Source organism: Chroicocephalus ridibundus, chromosome 1 (assembly GCF_963924245.1).
Source record: "Chroicocephalus ridibundus chromosome 1, bChrRid1.1, whole genome shotgun sequence".
Taxonomy (NCBI): domain Eukaryota; kingdom Metazoa; phylum Chordata; class Aves; order Charadriiformes; family Laridae; genus Chroicocephalus; species Chroicocephalus ridibundus.
Genome location: NC_086284.1, coordinates 76,254,442 through 76,276,304, shown reverse-complemented (window position 1 = coordinate 76,276,304; position 21,863 = coordinate 76,254,442). Strand labels below are relative to the sequence as shown.

General features: G+C 43.9%; 2 protein-coding genes across 7 annotated transcripts in view; one reads left to right on the top strand and one right to left on the bottom strand.

The window, feature by feature from the left end:
- The window catches only part of CYFIP1 (cytoplasmic FMR1 interacting protein 1), an 82,888-nt gene extending 74,583 nt beyond the window's left edge, over positions 1-8,305 (top strand). For all 3 annotated transcript variants that reach the window (XM_063340148.1, XM_063340156.1, XM_063340166.1), the window contains 6 exons: positions 202-332; positions 2,899-2,971; positions 4,152-4,246; positions 5,413-5,651; positions 6,556-6,703; positions 7,185-8,305. In XM_063340148.1, coding sequence (XP_063196218.1) covers positions 202-332; positions 2,899-2,971; positions 4,152-4,246; positions 5,413-5,651; positions 6,556-6,703; positions 7,185-7,349 — 851 coding nt within the window. In that variant the 3' untranslated portion in view covers positions 7,350-8,305. The remainder of the gene's footprint in view (positions 1-201; positions 333-2,898; positions 2,972-4,151; positions 4,247-5,412; positions 5,652-6,555; positions 6,704-7,184) is intronic.
- A 1,825-nt stretch (positions 8,306-10,130) lies between these two features.
- NIPA2 (NIPA magnesium transporter 2) lies at positions 10,131-20,904 on the bottom strand. Of its 4 annotated transcripts, none has more exons than XM_063340195.1 (8): positions 20,667-20,904; positions 17,917-17,973; positions 16,561-16,621; positions 15,989-16,211; positions 14,219-14,275; positions 13,352-13,442; positions 12,556-12,716; positions 10,131-11,686 (listed from the first exon to the last, which is right to left on the bottom strand). In XM_063340195.1, exons 4-8 carry the CDS (start codon positions 16,125-16,127, stop codon positions 11,049-11,051), a joined length of 1,086 nt encoding a protein of 361 aa, XP_063196265.1. In that variant the 5' UTR covers positions 16,128-16,211; positions 16,561-16,621; positions 17,917-17,973; positions 20,667-20,904; the 3' UTR covers positions 10,131-11,048. The 4 variants fall into 4 exon arrangements, with proteins under 4 accessions (XP_063196265.1, XP_063196271.1, XP_063196277.1 ...); XM_063340201.1 differs by lacking the exon at positions 20,667-20,904 and adding an exon at positions 20,391-20,573; XM_063340207.1 differs by lacking the exon at positions 20,667-20,904 and adding an exon at positions 20,140-20,303.
- Between the last annotated feature and the right edge of the window lie 959 nt (positions 20,905-21,863).

The following is a 21,863-nucleotide window of genomic DNA, read 5'->3' as shown; positions in this document are numbered from 1 at the left end:
ACCTTTGAATAGGCAAATTGGTTAGAAAATTGGTGTGCTTTTGAGGCAGAAAGAAAAATTAGTCCTCATCTGTATGACTTATCCACATGACCGGAATCCTTTGTCTGTTTTCCCAAGGTAGTAAGTGTGCCTGTGTGACCATCGCTAAATTTTGTTCTGGCTCCCGAGATTTAATTTTTTTTGCTTCTCTTTTGATTTCAGGGATCTTGGAGTTTTTTCACCATCAGTTGAAGGACATCGTTGAATATGCAGAACTGAAGACTGTCTGCTTCCAGAATTTGCGGGAAGTGGGAAATGCCGTCCTGTTTTGCCTCCTCATTGAACAGAGTCTGGTAGGTGCCTGCTGTGCTAGTTTAAAATCCATCTGTCTCTCAAAATGTACTCTCCAATTTTTGTTACTGACGTCACAAATAACGAGGTTGAAATCTGCGAGTTTGCTATTGCTGATGGGCAGATGGATAGAAACAGTTCCCTGCTCTGATCTCTTACAGTCTTGCAGGGGCAAGACTCCTCGTGTCTGCGAGATAGCAGGGGTGCCTGACTTTGCCTTGTGTGCAGTACCTGGGGATCAAATATTATGACCTTGATCATAAATTACGATCAAAGACATTATTCCTGCAGTCTGTCACAGAGTGGCTACTCTCTTTATGTCAATGAGTTGTGCATCTGGTACTGTTATTTTCCTTTCCTGCTTGTCATTCCTGGTGTCATCTGAGACACTGCAAAGTTAACATGGACTTCTTGGACATCCTTCTTGCTGCTTGGATGGCTGACAGTGGCATTCACTCTGCCACACATTCGTCTGTCTTAGCTTGAATGGAGCTGTGAAACATGTCTGGTCTTTCAGCTGCATCCTATATGCTTAGCCTCTACCTTACGGCATGCAAAGCTGCCTGCTGCTGACAGCATGGGCTTTTCCCACTCTTCTTCCACATTATTACTATCTGCTGCTCAAACAGAATGGCCACACGTATAATTTCTTTGTCTTCATGCTTTCGGGTGCTTACAGAGGGAAAGGTGGGCATTGCTTATGGACCAGAAAAGCAACAAGTGTGCAGTCTTCCCTTTCTTTACCTGCGTTGTGCCTTCAAGAGCTGGGTGGGGAGTCTATCCCCTGCCTGTGAGTACAGGTCGCTCTGCCCACGCTGAGGCTGGGCTGCCCATCACGTAGAGATCTTTGCTGACTGCGAACCAGCCACGTCATTTCCTCAGCAAGCTGGCTGGGGGCCTGCTGCTGCACAAAAATAAATCCTCACGTAAGAATCCTCCTCCAGGGTGTATTAAAGGTGTTGATGTTAGATAAGGTGATGGAGACATGCTGTTCCTCAGCATCCTGTTCATGGGGTTTGAACTCTCCCTTGTGGTGGAGAGTAATTGGAGGGGTGGGTGACAAGCAGTGAACCCGTTATCCAGTAATGGGATAGCTGAAACAAAATGAAAAACTGGATTGCCTTGTATTAGAATCATAGAATCATAGAATGGTTTGGGTTGGAAGGGACCTTAAAGGTCATCCAGTTCCACCCCCCTGCCATGGGCAGGGACACCTCCCACTAGACCAGGCTGCTCAAAGCCTCATCCAGCCTGGCCTTGAACACTTCCAGGGATGGGGCATCCACAGCTTCTCTGGGCAACCTGTTCCAGTGCCTCACCACCCTCACAGTAAAGAATTTCTTCCTAATATCTAACCTAAATCTCCCCTCTTTCAGTTTAAAACTGTTACCCCTCGTCCTGTTTCTGCACTCCCTGATAAAGAGTCCCTCCCCATCTCTCCTATAGGCCCCCTTTAGGTAGTGGAGGGCTGCTATAAGGTCTCCCCAGAGGCTAACAGGGGACGTGGTGAAAGGCCAGACAGGTGAAGGGTCCTCACTGCTTCCGGAGGATTGCTTGGGAGTGTACCAAAGTGACACCAGCACTAGAGGTACCATCTTTGGGATGCCACTTGGGTGACACTTTCTAGTAATGCACCCCTGCTTGCTGCCCCTCCTCTTGTTTTTGCCCTTGGTGGTGCCCCGGTGTCCTGTCACGTGTTTCAGTATTTTTCTATTGTGGTCATCATCACAACTTACCTGGACTTTACCCCAGTGCAAAATGTAGGTCTGTAGTGTGTCTCTGCTAGTGGGTGGGTCTCGTTAGTCTTGACTGCCTACCACATGCATTTTCATGGTGTTGCCATCAAGGAATTAGACCTAGGAAAGGCATGTGAGCTCTGGTGCCCTGGCCTTGCTGAGGGTATGGCTGTGCACATCTCTCCTAGTACTAGTGGTGAGCATAAATGAGCAGGGCCTCTGCTCTAGAAATGAGGAGAGGGGCATAGCAAAGTCATGCGTCTGCTTCTGGTCATCTCTGCATTTTCTCTGCACATATGGCAGCCAAGAAACAGGAGACATCTGTCTCCTCCCGTTGTCCCTAAAGATGTAAAATACTTCCCGAGAGGTGGTTCACTGTTGCTGTCGTATGTCTCAGCCCGCCTGGCGGGGAGATGCTCCCACCACGGTAATGGGTTGTGGGAATAGCGTTGGTAAAAATAACCAAGCAGTGAATCATCATCCTCACCCCTCTTGTTTGTCTGCGCGGGAACCGTCTGCCGCTTTCACACTGAAATTATTCATTCTGCATTAGTCTTTTTAATAAATACCCTGTCCTTTACAAACTGCCAGCTGAGGGTGGGAGGAGAGCTGCTGGGGTTTATTTGGGAAGCTAAGGTAACCTGGTGAAATCAAATCGTCTTTGGGGGCGATCCCATGAGGAGAGCGAAAGCTTGGAGCGGCTCCGGTGGCGGAGGCTTGGCTGCCCTCTGGTGTTTCTGCGAGGGCGTGCTTTTGGAAGCCCGTTTTGGGGATCTGGTGCGGTTTGGGGATTCTTCGGTCCTAAATGCATCTCGTTTCCTTCTCGTTCCAGTCCCTAGAGGAGGTGTGTGACCTGTTGCATGCGGCACCGTTCCAAAATATCCTGCCCAGAGTTCACGTCAAAGGTATTGGCTAAGTGAAAACACCTTCCTTGGTTAATGCTTTCCACTTGTCTTGCCTGCTGCTGCCGTTTTGGTGACTGTTCCCAGTCATCCTTTACAACACTGCTGTTAATTATGGGACAGAAGTAACAGACTCGGGCCTGTTTGCCTGGCTGAAAAATAATGTGCTTCTTGGTGAGGCTCAGTGCAAATTACAAGAGGAAGAGGAGGAATACCGTGACGGAGAAGTGGGATGGATACCCAGGGCAGTATTATCCCTCTATATGCATGTGGTGAGAGGCTTTTCCGAAGGTGCTGTTTAGCTTATATGATTGTCAGTTAAATGGGGTAGGCTTGATCATGCAGGGTATAGGAAATCGGTCAGCAAAGTAAGTAAATACAAGTGGTCCCTGGTCCTAGTAGACTTTTCACGTGCCTTTTTACTAAACTGGGCATGCAGTGGTGAATGTTTGCAAGATTGCTTCCTCTCGTAGCTGCTTTCTTCATCCTTCATCGTCAGAAAGTCAGCTTTTTTTTTTTTTCACGCTTCGCTTCTTTCTGTATTGCTCCTCTGCCTCCTTTCCTTTCCATTTCTTGCTGACAGAGTGGCTGATTTGTTCTGCTCGGAGAAATCCATCAGCTAAAAACCTTTGAGAATATTTCCAGACTTACTGGAGCTACTTGCATCTCTGCGTAAAACTAACCAGACCATTGTAAACAGTATTTTCCTGTTTGATGGAGAACATTTCCTACATTCCCGTGACGAGGGGGTGTCAACTGCTTTTTAAAGCCTTGTTATACACAGAATTTCACCCTCATTTTACCCCACCTTCTAGAGTCAAGCATTTTATGTATGATGAGGACAATTCGTTTGGCTTAGGTCAAGTGGGAGTCGAATGTTAGCAGCAGCAGCGTAATAGAGCCTTATATTCGATATTCAATTTAGTTAATGAAATGTATTCTACTACAAATCCTTAGTTTCTTTCTGTTTGCACATACAATGCAACATTTTTAAATATATATTTTTCTAAAAGCACATTGAAGATTAACCAGCTGTTTAGACCCATGAAAATAACTTACCCAGTTTTCTACTGCACCGAATAAAGGTTGTGCAAAAATAAGAATTTTCTTTCTTAATTTCAATTTATAAAATTAAGTCAGCTACCATTTAAATGAATCAGTGCTCTATTTTTTTTTCTTTCAGAGGGTGAAAGACTCGATGCTAAAATGAAGAGACTAGAATCAAAATATGCTCCGCTACATTTGGTTCCTCTCATTGAAAGACTGGGAACGCCCCAGGTAATTAATCGTTCTCATTTGTATCAGAAATTCCTGAGCACTGGGAAGCCTGTCCTTTCACATGTGCTGACAGCTGTGTCACAACTTCAACCTGCACATTCAGCAATAAGATATTTTCCTATTTCCTTCACACAGTAGGATATTTTTTTTTCAGATCCATGGATTTGGTAAAGCTGTTAAAGCTCAGAAGTTTAAAACATTTGAGACTGGGGTGGAACAGACATGTTTTAGGGAAAATGCTAATTTGTATGTATGTTGCTATGTGATACCCTCTCGGTATAAAGGCCAGCCTAGAAGGTCCTAGTGCAAATTCAACCAAAAGCAATCCGTTTTCTTGTGCGTGTGTATATCTGTATCTATTTTAAAACAAACTGCTCCTCTCTCAGCCAGATGAGTAGAAACTCTTGGAAAATGAGCTGAGTTGAGCTTCCCTGAAAACATGGTGATCAATGAGAACGTTCTTGAACTGCCTTTACAGCTTCAGCACTATTTTCCTTTTCTCTCAGTGTGAGGGGTACATTAATTCCCCACTAACCGTGGCAATTTACAAGTGATCGAGGCGCGAATAGTAGAAACTAAGATTGCGGTGCTCTGGAGCAGACCGCAGGCTGCTTTCACTGTCATACGTGCTGCAGCTCGGTAGGTGCCTGTTGTGCTGTAGGAGAGGGCTCTCCTTGTGATGGCACAAGCTGGGACAAGCCCCGACGGGCATTGCCATCTCTGGGTTTTGCCTGAGCCTGTTCGTGGAGCTTTCCCATCTCTAAGAGCCGCAGCTGAGGGCCATACGCAGGAGAGCGCAGGCAGGAGCTACAGCCTGTACTGGCAGCCGAGCGCTGAACTCTTTGGTTTTGCTTTCTGCCCCCGTCCAGGCAAAGAATTCTTTAAACTTTCCTGGGACTAGTCCAGGATTAGAATTGCCGCAGTTAGCGTTACTTGCTTTCAGGCCTGTCTGCTTGAAAAGGCTTTCAGGATTTTCTCTGAATGTTTTTTCCCACTGAACTGAACCCCAGGTTAGTGGCCTTTGACCTCACTTAAACTCAGGAGATATTTCTCCTAGAAGAAACCGAGTGAAACTGAAAAACGTGTTATTGTATTTCTTTTTAGATAAGTTCTCATAGTCAAGTGGCTTTTACCAGGATTTTGCACTTTCTTTCTCCCCGCCTTAGCAAATAGCAATCGCAAGGGAAGGGGACTTGCTGACCAAAGAACGCCTCTGCTGCGGCCTCTCCATGTTTGAGGTTATCCTGACGAGGATCCGCTCCTTCCTGGACGACCCCATCTGGCGTGGGCCCCTGCCCAGCAACGGGGTGATGCACGTGGATGAGTGCGTGGAATTCCACCGCCTCTGGAGCGCCATGCAGTTCGTCTACTGCATCCCCGTGGGAACGCACGAGTTCACGGTGGAGTACGTACTGCCAGCTGCCCGCCATACTCCTGCCGGCAACAGGACATTGCTTGTCCTCCCTGTCACTGGGGTGGGGGGCCCTAGAATGGAGGCATTTGTTTGCCCGTCTGCAAGAGCTTAGAGCGAAAACAAGGGAAAGGGCTGCGATCGCTGGGAGGGGCTCATCATCCCCGAACACAGATATTATTGTATCTTTAACAAAAATAACCCTCTATTTTAAGTATTGCTAGCGTATAATGGATGATCTCATGACTTGCAGGCCCTAGCATGCCTCCTTCAATAGCCGTCAGACCCCTGCGGGCACTGAACTTAAATAAAATAGCTGAACGTCGGTGGATGTATTTCTAACAAGTATATCCTTCTCTGAATTAGGAGCAAAAATGAGCACTTGGAAGTTAACATGATTAACAGGAGTTAACCAGAAACTCTAGTTCTTGGTTGTGTTAATTTTGATAATATCCTTATTTTGAAAAACCGTTGAGCTGTAACGTGCTTTTCAGTGAGCAATGGTGGAGGCAACAGCATCGGACGTAGGATGTTTGCTTCCTTGCTTGCCCGCAGCCCAAAGGAGCGGAGTGATGTTGAATTCCCACTTTATTGTTTCCTTTGGAAATGACATGTAATGCCACTGGAGTCTAACAGGGATTAAATGTTTCTGGAGGTATTCTGCCCTGTGTAAAATTCGGAGGGGGCTTCTGTTTTTTTGTTAAGCACCCACTTGCATCTCTGAAAAGAGAACTTAATTTACTAGAGATCTTGCAGTATTTCCTAGCTTAATGTCTTACGTACGCTAGAGTGCTGTATGCGTAGTTTAGTATAATGGCTGATTCACGAGCATTTATTGTGGTTATATTTCTGAAGGTGTAGGTGAAACGTGCCTTATGCAGTGTGTTCCCTGTTTCAGGCAGTGCTTTGGAGACGGCTTGCACTGGGCTGGCTGTATGATCATCGTGCTTTTGGGACAGCAGCGTCGCTTTGATGTCTTGGATTTCTGCTACCACCTCTTGAAGGTCCAAAAGCACGATGGCAAAGACGAGGTCATAAAGAATGTGGTGAGTTGAAAACATCTGTTCTGCCTTCAGTGTAGTAATAAAGACGACAGTAAATCAGAGCTGCTTGTACTCGGGTGCAGTATAGATGTAGCAATCACTTTTTAGGCTGAAATGCTGAAAATGAGGGCACCAGGGTTCTTAGGAACAAAAGATCAAGGCATTAATACTGGAGTTTGAAGACTGGTCAGTGAGAATTCCGATTTCCTGACCATGTGGGATTTTCTTAAAGCTTTCCATCTCTCGTACGTGCATTCAGATTATGACAAGGCTGCTGTAAATTGCCCTTTTTTGTACAAAAAGCAGCAGTGTCGAAAACGAAAATGCAAAAATGCACCTTGGGTTTTCAGCCGTGTAAGGGAAACATTCGTAACGTTGCTGGGAGAGGCGAGGTCACAGCATTTGCTGCTTCTGTGTCTAAGGCTTTTTATCTCCAAAGCTAAGTCCCGTGTGTCTGGTTTTTTTTTTTTTTTGACGTTTACAGCCTTTGAAGAAAATGGTTGAGAGAATTCGCAAGTTCCAGATTCTGAATGATGAAATAATTGCTATTTTGGACAAGTATTTGAAGTCCGGCGATGGCGAGAGCACACCCGTGGAACACGTGCGCTGCTTCCAGCCGCCTATTCATCAGTCCCTTGCCAGCAACTAGGCTTCCCACCTAACGATACTTTTTGCACCTATTTAGGCTAAAAGTATGAGAAAGGAAAAAAAAACCAAAACAACAAAACAAAAAACCAACCAGAAACCCCACCGACAGTTTTAAGGAGTACTCTCGTCTGCGTTTTTCAGTATGCCTGTGCCATTCCGGTGGTGCGCTGTCCTCTTCGGTCTCCCAAGCACAGTAACTGTATACAATCTATACTTATTTTTCTAGACTAAAATTTTATACACTTTGATTAAAAACCTGTGACTGTAAAAGATTTTGGAAATCTCTTTGCATTCCTGTACGGAGGTGGCCGTTTCAGACTGGACTGGCGTGATTTCCCCCCTGAAGCTATCACAGTAATAGCTGTGGAGGGTAGGAAACTGGGTTCTGTAGAAAAAAATTTTTAGAAATGAATTCCAAATTGTTTGTATTAGAGCATTAATTGCTTAATTAGCCTTTATTAAAAAAAAAAAAAAAACACAAAAAACAAAAACCCAACCAACAAACTCTGCTGGTGCTTTGTGAATAATTTTTCCTCGTCAGTTGATTGTTTTTCCTCTTTGCAAAACTATTCTTCCGGATCAGTCATTATGGAAATGAAGGCTAATTAAGGTTGATTGTTTCGAAGTTATTTAACAAGGAGGTGTCTGACAGTATTCTGACGTTTTTAAAAGGCAGTAGTTTGATTGATTAGAATGGGGACTGTTTACTTTTTCCTAATGAGAGCTTCTAACACAATTTATATTTTGGTTGGCGATACGTACCTGTGTACCAAAACACGTTTACAAGCGATAAGGAATTCTTGTTTACAAGAATCTTGACTACGGTGATCAGGTGTAATCTGTCCCAGTACACAAGCTCTAACGATGTTAATCATGATTTACTTATGGAAAGTATTTGTTTAATTACACTAACTGTATTCTGCAAACACGGCATCAGTAAAATTGTTTGTAAAACTCTGCAGCTGTAAAACTTGAATTTTAAAGCAGCCTGTTCAGCCAGAAGTAGTAACTCCTGCACGCTTACTGCAGGATCCTAACGGAGATTTTCAGTTGGCAATTAGGATCAACCCAAAACAAACGTGAGTTAAGACGTCTGGAGGAGACCCAGACAGATAATTACATGTTTTACCCAGGATATGGATTTCTGGAGTTGTTATTTGGTTACTGTTTCTAACACCCACTGTGACACCAAGAACGCATCCCTTTGAGAACCTGTTTTTCTCCCTTCCCTCTTGCTGGTTCAAGGTTACAGCCCATCTTTTCTCCTGCTCGGCTCCTTTCAGATGTTTCACAGCAACAGAATCGCGTCCAGTAACGGGTAGAAACAAGCGTCTGACGGAGGAGATATGCAGGAGACGAGAAACGTGTAGGTACTGGGGTGGCTGGGAACTGGATTTTGAGGAAAGAAAAGAAATTAACTGTGAAATTCCATGGCAAAACAGAGGATAGAGATTTGCCAGCCAATCTATAAGCAGATTTCCACCACCACAGCTTTTCCCAGGATGCCTGTGCTCGAGAGCTGCCAGTCTGGAGCGCTCCCTGTTGTGGCGAGAGCGCGCAGGAGGCTGCCCGCTGTGTGGGAGACAGCAGCAGGCAACACTTGTGCTTTGTTACACCAGCTTGTTCCAGGACTTCTTTTACAAGATGCTTAACAGACAGTTTTCTTTAAGAAATGTTTCTTTTCTGTCCTTCACAGCACTGTGCAAAGATTTCTAGTCAACCAAATGGTATTCCCTGTGCTTCAGGCTTCAATTAAGGAAATTAACAACCTTCGTAATTTGAGATAATCATTGGTTTAGGGGTAAGTCTCACACCTGAGGCTTTGCCTTGGCACTATGGTGGAGAAATGGCTAATTAATAAAGACCGATTTTTTTTTTTGTTTAAGAACCATTTAAAAATAACTAATCATGGTGTGAGTAAAGTAAGTTCTAATTCTTACTAGTTAGCTGACATCAGCAAACAGAGTCATCTCTAACATCTTAAAACTATTAGCATTAATATGCATTATGCACTTTTTTCCCTTTAGCATGAGTTTAAGAGAATTCAGACATTAGGCCTATGAGATGTTTGCTTCACATTTTTCAAAGGTAGGTTAGTGTTTTTTCAACAGGATTATTAGACTTGATGGGAGCTAAAACCTCTTCACCTGGTATAACTGCTTCTCCTACCTCTAAGGAAAAAAGCAGCAAGGTGCACAAAAGGCCTAACGTTTTCATTTTTAATTATTTATCATCAAAACCCGGTGCGCCTGGAGGCCAAAGTGCCTATCACAACATCAAGTAACAGACTCCACCATGTGAAATTGTAACCTGCTCTTTGGATAGGCTGGTGCTTTGGTACCACAAGTGACAACCCGGCGTTCAGTGACTCCTCGGCAGTTTGACGACTTCCCCGCTGCTCCCCGTGACAGTCCTCTTTGTTGTGCAAGCATTAGAGGACACGTTTCCGTGACTGAGCGCTGCTGACATGATGTCCCTTAAAATCAGGTAGAAGTTCAAATCCCATTCTTCAACCAGAATTTAAAGAACCGTTTTGCGGCTTGACATCTTGGCCCCTCCTGCACGTGTGACACGCTGAAGGAAGGCAGCAGAGTTAGTTACACTGGTGCGAACTGTTTTGCCCTCGTAGTAATCTTAAATTAGACTCTTGAACAGTAAGCACTAAAACTGACAACTTACAGCAGTAACTATCTGTCCCAAATAATATCTAACTTTCACAGCTATGGTAGAAATGGTCTTATAAAAATTGTATCGCTAACTTTTATTTTCTGCTTTTGCAAACTTAAATTACCACTCCCCTCCCTCACCCCTTTTTTAAGCAACAATGTTATGTTCTAATTTTTTGGCCATTTTTTAAAAGCTTAGTGTCACAGCCAGTAACCATGTTCCCGCAAACAAAACTGCAATTCTGTGTGTTCAGGCTGTACCCGGAAAAGCAGGGAGCAGCTACAGAGCCAGGGCAGGGCAGCAAACAGACCGGACCCGGCCTCTCTTACAAAAGAGGGAACAGCTTTTTTGCTGCTGTTAACAACTCAAATTCTTCCTCCTGCATAAACTGGCACTGCAGGAACTCCCGTCTCACCTACCCAAGCAGAGAAGCTCCTGCTTTGTTGCTGCCAGCCAGTTACTCTGATTTGGTACGGTTGGGGGTTTTTTTGATGTAAATCCTGCAGAGGTTGAAGTTTAACATACAGCTGTAGTTGAGCAGCAGCTTTAGCCTGCCTTGGTTGTAGCTTTCCCTTTTCTCTTTTCCAAACTGGGACAAGAGCACGCACTTACTGCAGCTCCTGCCATTTACGGTCACTCCGTTCAGCCAGGGCACAAGTACAAAGGATCCAGGTTCACTGCAATCTTTTTACCACCAATGCAGAAATAAAGCGATTTATTTTTGATAAAATTGTCATTAGTGCAATACATCTTAAACCAGAAGAATGAAATGAAAGTATTTACACATAACTTAAGCAACAAAACCAACTGTGGTCTGAGGTCATTTTAGTATTTTTTTAAAGTAAAAATAAGGCAAATAAAAACCCCTTCAGTGTTCTTTATCCAAACTAATTGAACATAAAAATTAACGATTGTCTACACATACTGTTAAAAAGTACATGAGTTTCCAGACAAGCTCAGACATTTCACAGCAGAAAAAAAATAAATTCCAGAGTTACAGAATCGTCTTTTCTTAAGTAACACGTAGATATTTTCAGAAGGCTGACAGACTTCCGTTTCTCCTGGCTGAGAGGCTCTCAGTGGATTGTATTTCACCCAGACAGGCAGAACTCTCTTCGTCATGATTAAAGCAGTCGTATGTGCTCAGCAAAGTGCCATTCGCTGCTCTCTCATCTTTCCGCAAAGAGAGGGGCAGATTTGCTAGGGTGAAATTAACATCTTTGAAGGCATGCAATAAAAAGATCCCCACAATAATCGTCAGGAAGCCACTGAAGGTGCCAATAATGTCATCGGCTGCCATATGTTGCCATTCCTTGAAAAGGATGGCAGAACAAGTTAAAACGGATGTCGTAAAGATTACATAGTATATTGGAGTCACTATCGAAGTGTTGAATATATCCAGAGCCCTGTTTAAATAGTTGATCTGCGTGCTCACACAGACAATAAGGCTTAGCAGCAGAATCCAAGACAAGGGATGTTTCAGCACTGGTTTTCCTGCAAAAAGTTCCTTTATAGCGATGCCCAAACCTTTTACACAGGAGACCGATAATGCTCCAATTACAGAGCAAATTGTTATGTACACGAGAATGTTGGTCTGTCCATGGCGAGGTCCCACCACAAATATTAGAATTAAAGACACAATGACAACAAGAGTTGCGAAGACCACAAAACCTGTGGTTGGGGGGGAAAAAAAATAAATCTTGTTATTTACGTATGCTAGCAAAAGCATCTTAGAGGTACCAAGAAAACACACATTAACACTGCTAAGCTTAAACAGAAGAGTTCAGGGTGTTTCTCATTACTCCTCCAACATCAAAGTTAAAACCATTTTAGAGTGAGCTAGCTAAAACAAAGCATGAGACTCGGGCATGCTGTATTTTTACCATTCTACAGGATTAGATTGCCTCACGTGCTGACTCGCTGAGGTGTAGATGCCACTGGACACAGGCTCCTGTCTGAATGCTTTTTAGGGAGGTACGTTTTGGCAGGCTGCTGCATTCATCCGCAGATTTCCAATTATCAGGTAATTCCTTAAGATCAGTTTTTTCATCTCAGCGCTGGCTATTTCCTCATGTTTAAAATGGAACTTGGCTTTGCGTATGCCGTATTTTGCAGATGTGTACCTGTGCGTGCCTTATCTTCCACGTACGCATAGGAGCTAGTCTCCAGGGTTGCACTTCTCAGCAGACACCTACCACAGCACCTACTTTTTCATTTTAAGGATAGCTTAAATTTGGGCTTAGAGACTGACACATGTCCATTAAAATTTATAGAAGTTGTGTTTATCCAACCGTGCTGCTGCATTTCGTTTAAACTGTCATCTTAGTGGTTCACATCAAGACGCTTTGTTCAAGGCCAGACAAGTTCACTGGCATCATGCAAACCCCCTATGGAATTATGTCACAGAATTGAAATCTCTACTTCATTTTGACAACACGAAGCAGACACGGGTTATCTTCCTGGAACCTGAAAGCAGCAGTAATGAAACTATAATAAAGAAATGGTGGCCTGCGTATGTGTCAAGCCAGCGTTTTTCTTACCTGGATCACCTAGTTTGTGGGACATTTCATTCAAAGTTTCTACTTCCTCCTCTTGTGGAGCGTGAATTACCATCACAGTTGATCCCAGTATACTTAGCAAACACCCTATTTTTCCATGTAGATTAAGTTTTTCATTTAAAAAGAAGGATGACAGAATGGCACTAAGAATAAAAAAAAAATGCACCAGGAAACATGGAATTAGTAACATCATCTTGATTTGCTCATCAACTTACAGGTTGCTTTGACTGTAGAGGTCACTAGCATACAGAGTGTGCAGCTTTTGGTGAACGGGAACACTATGAATGTCCATACGTCAGTTATGGTAAATCTACTAATTGAGCATTTCCTTAAAATAGCTACATAGCTCGTTTTCTATCTCAAGATACTTGTTATGGACAGAACTACTGTTAATATTTGTCATCTTTCCCCAGAATGCCTTTTCTTGTGCTGCCTCCCCAAAAAATCAGTATCTAAGCACTTGTAAAAGTTATTTTAAAAGACAAAAATCTGAACTGTAGTTAAGAATTAAAATACTACTGTGTTGTATACGACATGTTTTTGAAATGCTGCAGGTGACAGCTTTTCACAGATCAAGGTGTAGATGCATTGCTAGGACCTTTTTAGAGCACGGTCACTTCACATTTGGAGAAACTTAAAGTTACTGCTGATGTTTATAAGCACACTTTATGTGTAGTTAAGAGCAAACCACATTTATCACAGCATAATTCAGTGACACATTTCTCAATAAATATTTTACTTCTCTCTCCGAAGTCACACCGCTGGTAGTGTTTCTTACCTTACAAGAACACTGAGAGCTCCTAAAGGAGTCACTAACGTAGCTGGTGCAAAAGCATAGGCAGCAAAGTTAGCTACTTCGCCAGCTCCCACTGCAGAGTAATAATTAATAAAAAAGGAGTTAGGATGCCTTACGCAACAAACTTGTGAGTCAGTGCAAGTGTTCTTGCAGACACAAACATGCAGTAAGGGAACAATGGAAAATTCTAATTATAGAGTTCAGCGAACAGTACTACTAGCAGAACAGCCCGTACCCCCGGCCCTAATATTATATTTTAAAACCGGGCCAGGGGACTACAACAGGTATTAAAATTAATTCAGCCAAATTAGAAAGTGTTTTATTTTGGTGTCTATGTTGTAGCTCCCCAGCCTGCAAACCTGAGTCATGAACTTCTGCATGGAGAAATCTGCAATAGCAGGATACAGGGCAATGCATACATTAAGCCACAGTTACCTGAACACAGCCAGAGAGCAGAGAGTTTAAGGAATTAAAAAAACTTCAGGAAATGGACATCACCCCAAAATATGCTTCCCTCTAATGAAACCTGTATATCTAAGCACTTCTCTGCTAAGACAAAAGCCAGAATGCATACGCTAGCAAAGAGATACAGGAAGACAAACATCTACCTAGTTCCACTGCCCAAAGAGGGCAATTAAATTAATGAAAGGACTTCTGGTGTCAGAGAAGTTATATTAGAATTGTTAAGCTGCACCCATCAAATCACCAGACAGCATCACCATACCTTGTTGAATCCCCACCTCACTCCTTTTTTGTAACCATTGCTGCCATCGGTGGCATAGTTATTTACTGAAATTATATAATGCAGATTGTATTTTATACTAACTTAAATACATTTTTGATACTTACTTGAAAGAAGTCCAGCCCACCACAGCCACTCCTTAAGGTATGCATGACCCCCTTGACCTAAAATTGAAAGAATGTTTGCTATATACAAACATATTAACATTAAAAACATGTATCAACAAACAGTAAGCCCTGTCATTGATAACATCGCCATAACATAAAATCATTTTTGCAGTCCATGCCCTTAATAATATGGACAGCCTTTTCATACTTAGGCTTTATAGTTAAAGGGGTTGAAATAAAATCTTCAAATTTCTGATGTGCATATGCCTCCTACAGCCTACTTGGAAAACAAGTTACTTTATTTCTTTTGTATTAGAAATGGCACTGATGACCATATCTTCATGACCCGGAAAAACAGTTCTTTCAATTCAGTGTAATGACATGAAAAGCCAAGTTAGATGCCTCTTACAAGAGTGCCACTTTGTGGAAATCCTGTGTGGCTTCTGTGGTTGATTACACATACTAACGTGTGAAATGTAGTCACAATTTCCCATTCCAAACCAGGGAGCATGAATTACGTATCTCAAGATCAACCATCTTTTAGAAGCACAGATGACAGGTACTGAATGAAAACTACTTAGATTCAGCCGTCTGAATAATCTGAGAATGCTGCAACCATCTAATCTAAATCTACCCTCTTTCGGTTTCAAACTATCGCCTCTTGTCCTGTCACTACAGACCCTGGTAAAAAGTCTCTCTCTGTCTTTCCTATAAGCTGCCTTTACGTACTGAAAGGCCGCAATAAGGCCTGCCCAGGGCCGTCCCTTCTCCAGGCTGAACAACCCCAACTCTCTCAGCCTGTCCTCATAGCAGAGGTGCTCCAGGCCCCTGGTCATCTTTGTGGCCCTCCTCTGAACTCGCTCCAACAGGTCCATGTCCTTCTTATGCTGGGGGCTCCAGAGCTGGACACAGAACTCCAGGTGGGGTCTCACCAGAGCGGAGTAGAGGGGCAGAATCACCTCCCTCGACCTGCTGGCCACGCTGCTTGTGATGCAGCCCAGGATACCGCTGGCTTTCTGGGCTGTGAGCACACGTTGCCAGCTCATGTCCAATTCTTCACCCACCACTACCCCCAAATCCTTCTCAGGGCTGCTCTCAATCCCTCCGTCCCCCAGCCTGTATTCATACCGGCGGTTGCCCTGACCCAGGTGCAGGACCTTGCACTAGACCTTGTTGAATTTCATGAGGTTCAGAGAGGCCCACTCCTCAAGCCTGTCCAGGTCCCTCTGGATGGCATCCCATCCCTCAGGTGTGTCAGTCGCACCACTCAGCTTGGTGTTGCCTGCAAGCTTGCTGAGCGTACACTCGATGTCACGGTCTACGTCATTGATGAAGGCATTAAATAGTATTGGTTCCAGCATGAATCCTTGAGGAACACTACTCGTTACATGTGATTATTGCATGTGATTTTTAGTTTTCCAAAAGTCTCCTGACACTCAAACGCAGTTAACATTCTCCTAAAGTCACTCTTTCAGGGGCACAGATTTAGTTAAGAATGCTGGTTCCAACTTCGATTTGTAAGTACAATTCAGACTTAGCTGACGTGCGAAGGAATCCTTCAACAAGTGTCCCTAGAGGGCATTACATGCAAATTAAATAGTGTGTATCCCACACGGGGTTAGGTGTATCTGACCCAGAGGAAAAAAACCCACGATCTCTATGTTTTAGGTTACATATGCCTGAAACAAACAAAAAAGTCAAACAAGTTTAGTAATATTCTGTTAAACAGCAAAACTTAAGTGTCAGCAAATTTCTTAAACGTGTATTTACCTGCTCTCATGGAGCCTTTCCTAGCTAACCGGAGAAGGCCTTTCTTTTTCAGGATGAAACTTCCTCCAATGAAAATGCTGGAACTCATAGCCAACACGAGACCAATACAGAAGTCATATTTCCCACGAGTTTGGCTCATCTCGTAAACTACTAAAGACTGTCACATTGATCAATGAACAGCAGAACTTCTGTTACTCAACACAAGATGACGCAACACTGAAACCTGAGCAAAATAAACACATCAGAATTAAAGCAGTACTATATAAGAAAATCTCAACAGCTTATGTGACTGGTTCTGCTGTGAGTGTTTAAGCAAACAAACAAACAAACAAAGGCAATCTTTGAAGCACGTGTAAGCTTGAACCACAGATGAGTAACTAATGAGTCTGAACACACAGAAAAAGGGGCTTCAGACCCAGCATATAAAAAAGTGAAACCTGAACAAATCAAAGTTCTTTGAAAAAAGTTAAGGATAATTTAAAGGCTTGTGATTTATTTTTCTTTTCAGTAAGTACGCAGACCTATGTCTGGCACACCATATAACTGACGATACTGATCAAACAATTACTTACATTGAAATCAGTTTGTAAGAGAGTTTGAGAACAGCCACAGCATTTCTTCCATATAAACTCACTAGAAAAATGAAAAAGAAGATTAGAATGGGTGTTTAATCATATAGTAATTTCCCTAACACAAACAAGCTTGAGATGTACGCATGTGCACTTATCCTGTAACAAACACAGAAATCCGGAACACGAAATAAGGCATCTGTTTGTTGATGTATTTTTCAAAGAACTCCCCATACCTATACGAAGCATCTTTTCAGGTCAGCTACAGTAACTATCGAGAGTTTAGAGTTTACACTCTTTCACTGCTAAGACTCCAACTTTCCTTAGGTAAGACTTTCAACAACAGCTTAGCAGAAGACAGCAAGTTTTAGGCTAGAAATCAGGATTTTACATATTCAACCTCCAGCTGAAAAAGAAAATTTATTTCAGTGCATCTTCTCTCCTGTTACACGCTGCAATGAGGATATCCCGGACTCCATCTAACACATAAGATTTTGAATTTAAGGTATCTCCATAAATAACTTCTAAACTGAAGGAAAAAAAAGCTCAAAGTACTGTCAAGGTGATTAACCTCTCTATAGTATGACGGGAAATGAAAACTATTTTTAGGCTTTGATTTCAAGACAACTGATAATTATGACAGCATAGAGAACTGTTCTAAAGGAAGAAAACATCTATAGATAAAACAATTTAGTTCCCTAAGCAATTATTTTCCACATACTCAGAAGCATGGTATATGACGTAAGTTGCATTAACAACCTTCTCATCTAAAAGGAAAAGGAGAGGCAAAGAAAAGGGGGTGGAAACATTTCTACTTTAGTGCTTATTAGAAGCTGAACACTGAGATATAGCAGCAGGCTCCTCAAGCAGGAGTACAACGCTGGTGTGAAGACACTGCGACACCGAGCACCCTCTCGCATGCCCAGGCTCCAGCAGAGGTGGACGCACCCACTGGGAGTCCAGGACTAGATAAAATCATATTCCTGTCAGCCACGCCAGTTCACAGTTCCGATTCCTGCACTTGTTTCTTCAAACTCTGTTTTCTTCCAATACTACCCTTCCCTGTACATTCTTCCTTCCAACTATGATTAATTTGCTACACCCCTAGGAAAAACCTAGCAGAGCGCTCCAGGTAGGTTAATGTTAACACTGAACGCAGATCCTCTTACTTGCTGTGAAAAAGCATAGGAAAACAGTCCCATCTAATAAGCACGCAACATGGCACCGTTCAAAGTGCTGCAAGATCCACAGCTCAAAATTCTCAAATCCTCTTCTCTTAATCCTCGCATAGTAACAACAAATAAACAACAAAAATGCAAATGTTCAGAGATGAGCCTTTTGAAGGCTCATTATACATACCAATTTTGTTCCAAAATCCAGAGGCATTCACTTCTTAAGTATTTCAATGTTAGGTTTCTAAAATATAAGTTAAAAATAACATTAATTGGCATTTTAAGAATTCAGCTAAAAAATTATGTCCATCATTTCCCGTTAATTTCATTTTCATACATGACACACAAGACCATATATTGTCTCATCTGTGCTTTAAAAAGGGACAGGATATTTGTTTTTAAAACACTTGAATAACAAAGTAGTGTAATTTTAAATTTCATCTTCCTTAGGTATGTTATAGTCATTTCATCCCTTTGGTTTTCACTTTACTAATCAAAGAAACTAGTCTGCAATCTAAGCTATTCTTTGCAAGGTAACACGCTAAAGTTTAACGGAAATACTACCTCGTCCTTTCGGGTTTTTTCTGCAATTTAAGTGCTAAGGCACTTTTATTACAAAAACTAATATAAAGTTTTAATTATAGGCTTTGGTATGGTGAGTTTTCAGAGGACGGTTATATACAGAACTCTGGGGTGGCGGGGAGTATCAAAACAGAAATACTCTCAGCAAGCTTATTAAAATCCCCCAAACATAGCTAACTCTAATCCAAGTCTTCCTCAGTTATGTTCTGAACATATGTTTTAAACATAGTTATAGGGAGAACACTGAAGGGACAGATGTAACATAGCATTAAGATAAAAGAGCTGCTGGTTCAAAACTTAGTCACGTCCATCTTTAAAACACCAAGAGGCACGCATAGAGTACCCAAAGATTCTGTATACATTATTTAGGAAGAGAACCTTCAATTTTACACTGTAAGTCTGCCCCAATACAGATACAGTTTTCCAGCTCTGTCAAAGTTAAATGAGCGTGCAAACTTGTACACATAATTATTTACATATTACATATGCAAGTTAAAAAAAAATTATGTTGTATATATGCATATATATAATATAATGTTAGAGGCACTTAGCACAAGTAATCAGAAAGCAAAACATACATTAACAGTTCTAAAGTTGCCTATTTTAAAAGTTTTAGTTAAACTTATCCTTTATAGCAGATTTCTATTGATAAAGTAAAACTAACAAGCATTCCATCGTAAGAAACTGGCCACACTAAACTTTTTTGTACATCTTATTCTTTGTGTTTGCTATTTGTAGTTATTCTCTCTTCTAGAAGAAGAATGCTCTTCAATTAAAACATTTTCACATAAAACTAAAAAGTAACTTCACTAAAACAGAGTGTTATTTATTACCTAAACACAAACTACAGCTTTAGAAGTAACACTGTATTGACTGTGTTTCCTGGAAGTATATCAAAACAGACCAGAGCCGATGACATGACTTGCTTCATCCTTGCTGTACCTGCTACCCTAGCTCCATGCTCAGTAGGGTGAGTCACCAGCACAGGTTCACTGAAGTTCCACCTTTAGGATTTAAGATAGCCGGTTTCAAATTTAAGATAACCCAGTAAATTGAAGTCCAATCTAGACATTAGTCACTGTTTTTCCTTTGATGTGACTGATAATCTGTTATAGCCTGCATTGTATTTGCTGGGATTTTATCCTGGGAATTAGTAACTTTAACAAAACCAGAACCGGTGTGACACTAAAATCCACGTATAATGATCCTGATGAAAAGTTATGCAATAATTTCCTATCAACTAATTTTTTAAGTTGGAAGGGAAAAAAAAGCTAACTGTATACAGTGAGACACATCAAAAGCATTCATAAAGAACCACGGTGACTTATGTTTATTGTACTTTCATTAAAAATAATGTTTGCGTTACATTTTTCATATTTATAATGACGTTTTCATTAAAAATAACGTTGCAGGAAAACGGAGAAAGTTGACTGGTTGAAAAAGAAAAGATCAGAAAAAAACAAATCAGGGACTAAAGAGTCAAACCCAGCCTATATCTTCACAGCATAAGAATGAACACAAATCATCATTCTGAACTACAGTGCAAAGCTAACATTATTTTTTTTCCCCCCTCAAACTAAAGCACTGCCAGGGCTCTGAAGTTCTGCGGAAGCTGATCTGGAACCAAGCTGCACAGCCCTCAGCCCCAGCTGAACTCACTCCTGAGCCAAACGGAAGACAAACTGGTTTAGCTCCCCGATTAACAACACACACACGCTCCATGAAGAAGCACCACAGCTCCGGAGCTCTGGCAGAACTCACGTACCGCAACTCGCCAGTTGTGCCCAGCCGGAGCGCCTAACAAACACCCAGATTTTTATATTTTCACCTTGGTCTTCTGAGCCCAAGCCACTGCAAGTTTCCCCGCTACGCGGAAACCGACCCGGCCAAGGTCTCCGTGGCCTTCTGCGAGCAGCTTCAAACGGCCGCAGCCCTGACAGCCAGGCAGCCCCCGCCGCCCGCCCGGAGGCGGCACGGCTCGCCCCGGCCTGCCCGCTCCTCTCCCGCGGCGCCCAAGGCCCCGCACCTTGCGCGGCTCAGGGAGAGGGAACGAGGCGGGGAAGGAAGGAAGGGAGACACCTGGCACCGGTGGCATCAGGAGGCAGGCGGCGACCGGGAACAGCCGGGAGTCCCTGGGCGGCGAGGCCGGCCCGGAGCCGTGGGCAGGGCCGCTCCCGGCGGCGGGGGCCTCTCTCCGGCCGGGCGGCCGCACGCACCGCCTCCCCTCCGCCGCCAACGGCCCGATCGCCCCCAATCGCCGCCTCCCCTCCTCACTCCGCCCTCCGAGGGGCCGGCCGGGCCCGCCCCCGCCTCCCAGCCAGCCCCCGCCACCGTCCGGGCCCCGTCCCCGGTTACCTGCGCTCACCGCCCCTCACATCCCCGCCGGGAGCGGCACCGCCGCCGCCGCGCGCGGACAAAGAGGAGGAGAGGGGGGAGGGGGAGGCCGGAGCGGGCGCTCCACCGCCATGAGGGAAGGGGACGGGTGACCGGCGGCGGGCAGCGGCGGCGCCAGGCAAGAGGGCAATCGGCGTCCCGGGCCCGGCCGCCCCCCCCGCGCTGGTTCCGGCAGCGCCCGCCGGAAGGGGCGCGGCCCGCCGCAGAGCGAGGCGGTAGAGGGCGCCCCGCCCGCCGCGGGTCACGTGCCCCTGCCTCTCCGCCGCCGTTAACGGCCGGTAACCGCCTCCCCGCGGCGCCCCCCAGCGGCCCGCCTGGGCACCGCCGGGCCCCGGGACGGGGGTAAACGCTCGTTGTGGAAACGGCTCCGCCTTACTCAGCGCTTGCTTCGGCCCTCACCGTGCCCTGTCACGGATGGCGGGCGGCGCCTCAGGGCGACCCGCTTTCCGGCAGCCGGCCTCCCTCGTACCCCAGGTACGGCCGGCAACCCCCCCCCCCTCCAGTTTTTACCGGGTAAGTACCCATAGCCATGACAGTTTAAAGGAGCTAAAGGAATCAATGAGCTTGTGATCATGCCAAATTCTGGAAGCACACACATGTATATATTCCCGAGTTAAAATAATACTGAAGAGAACAAACACCTGAAAATATTAACTTGACTAATTTAAGCATTACAGACTTTTTGTGGGACTTAAGTCATAATCTGTTAGTCCTCCTCTTCATGTTTCTTCAATTGCTAGTTCCACTTAACACGCTATCATCTGTTTACACAAAATACAAATTTTTTAGTGCTCTCAATTTGGCACAATAAATGAAGAGATTTCTCCTTAATGAGAAGGCAAAGAGATGTGTCTTGTCCTGTGAGGACAGGCTGAGAGAGCTGGGGTTGTTCAGCCTGGAGAAGAGAAGGCTCCGGGGAGACCTTAGAGTCTTCATCAGGGAGTGTAACGATAGGACAAGGGGTAACAGTTTTAAACTGAAAGAGGGGAGGTTTAGGTTAGATATCAGGAAAAAATTCTTAACTCTCAGGGTGGTGAGGCACTGGAACAGGTTGCCCAGAGAAGCTGTGGCTGCCCCATCCCTGGAAGTGTTCAAGGCCAGGCTGGATGGGGCTTTGAGCGGCCTGGTCTAGTGGGAGGTGTCCCTGCCCATGGCAGG

Coding starts and splice junctions, on each gene's coding strand:
- NIPA2 (XM_063340195.1), bottom strand. CDS start 16,127: ATGAGCCAAACTCGTGGGAAATATGACTTCTGTATTGGTCTCGTGTTG. Junction 14,276..15,988: donor GAAAGGCTCCATGAGAGCAG/GTAAATACACGT, acceptor TTTCAATTTTAG/GTCAAGGGGGTCATGCATAC. Junction 11,687..12,555: donor CCACAAACTAGGTGATCCAG/GTAAGAAAAACG, acceptor CCCCAACCACAG/GTTTTGTGGTCTTCGCAACT.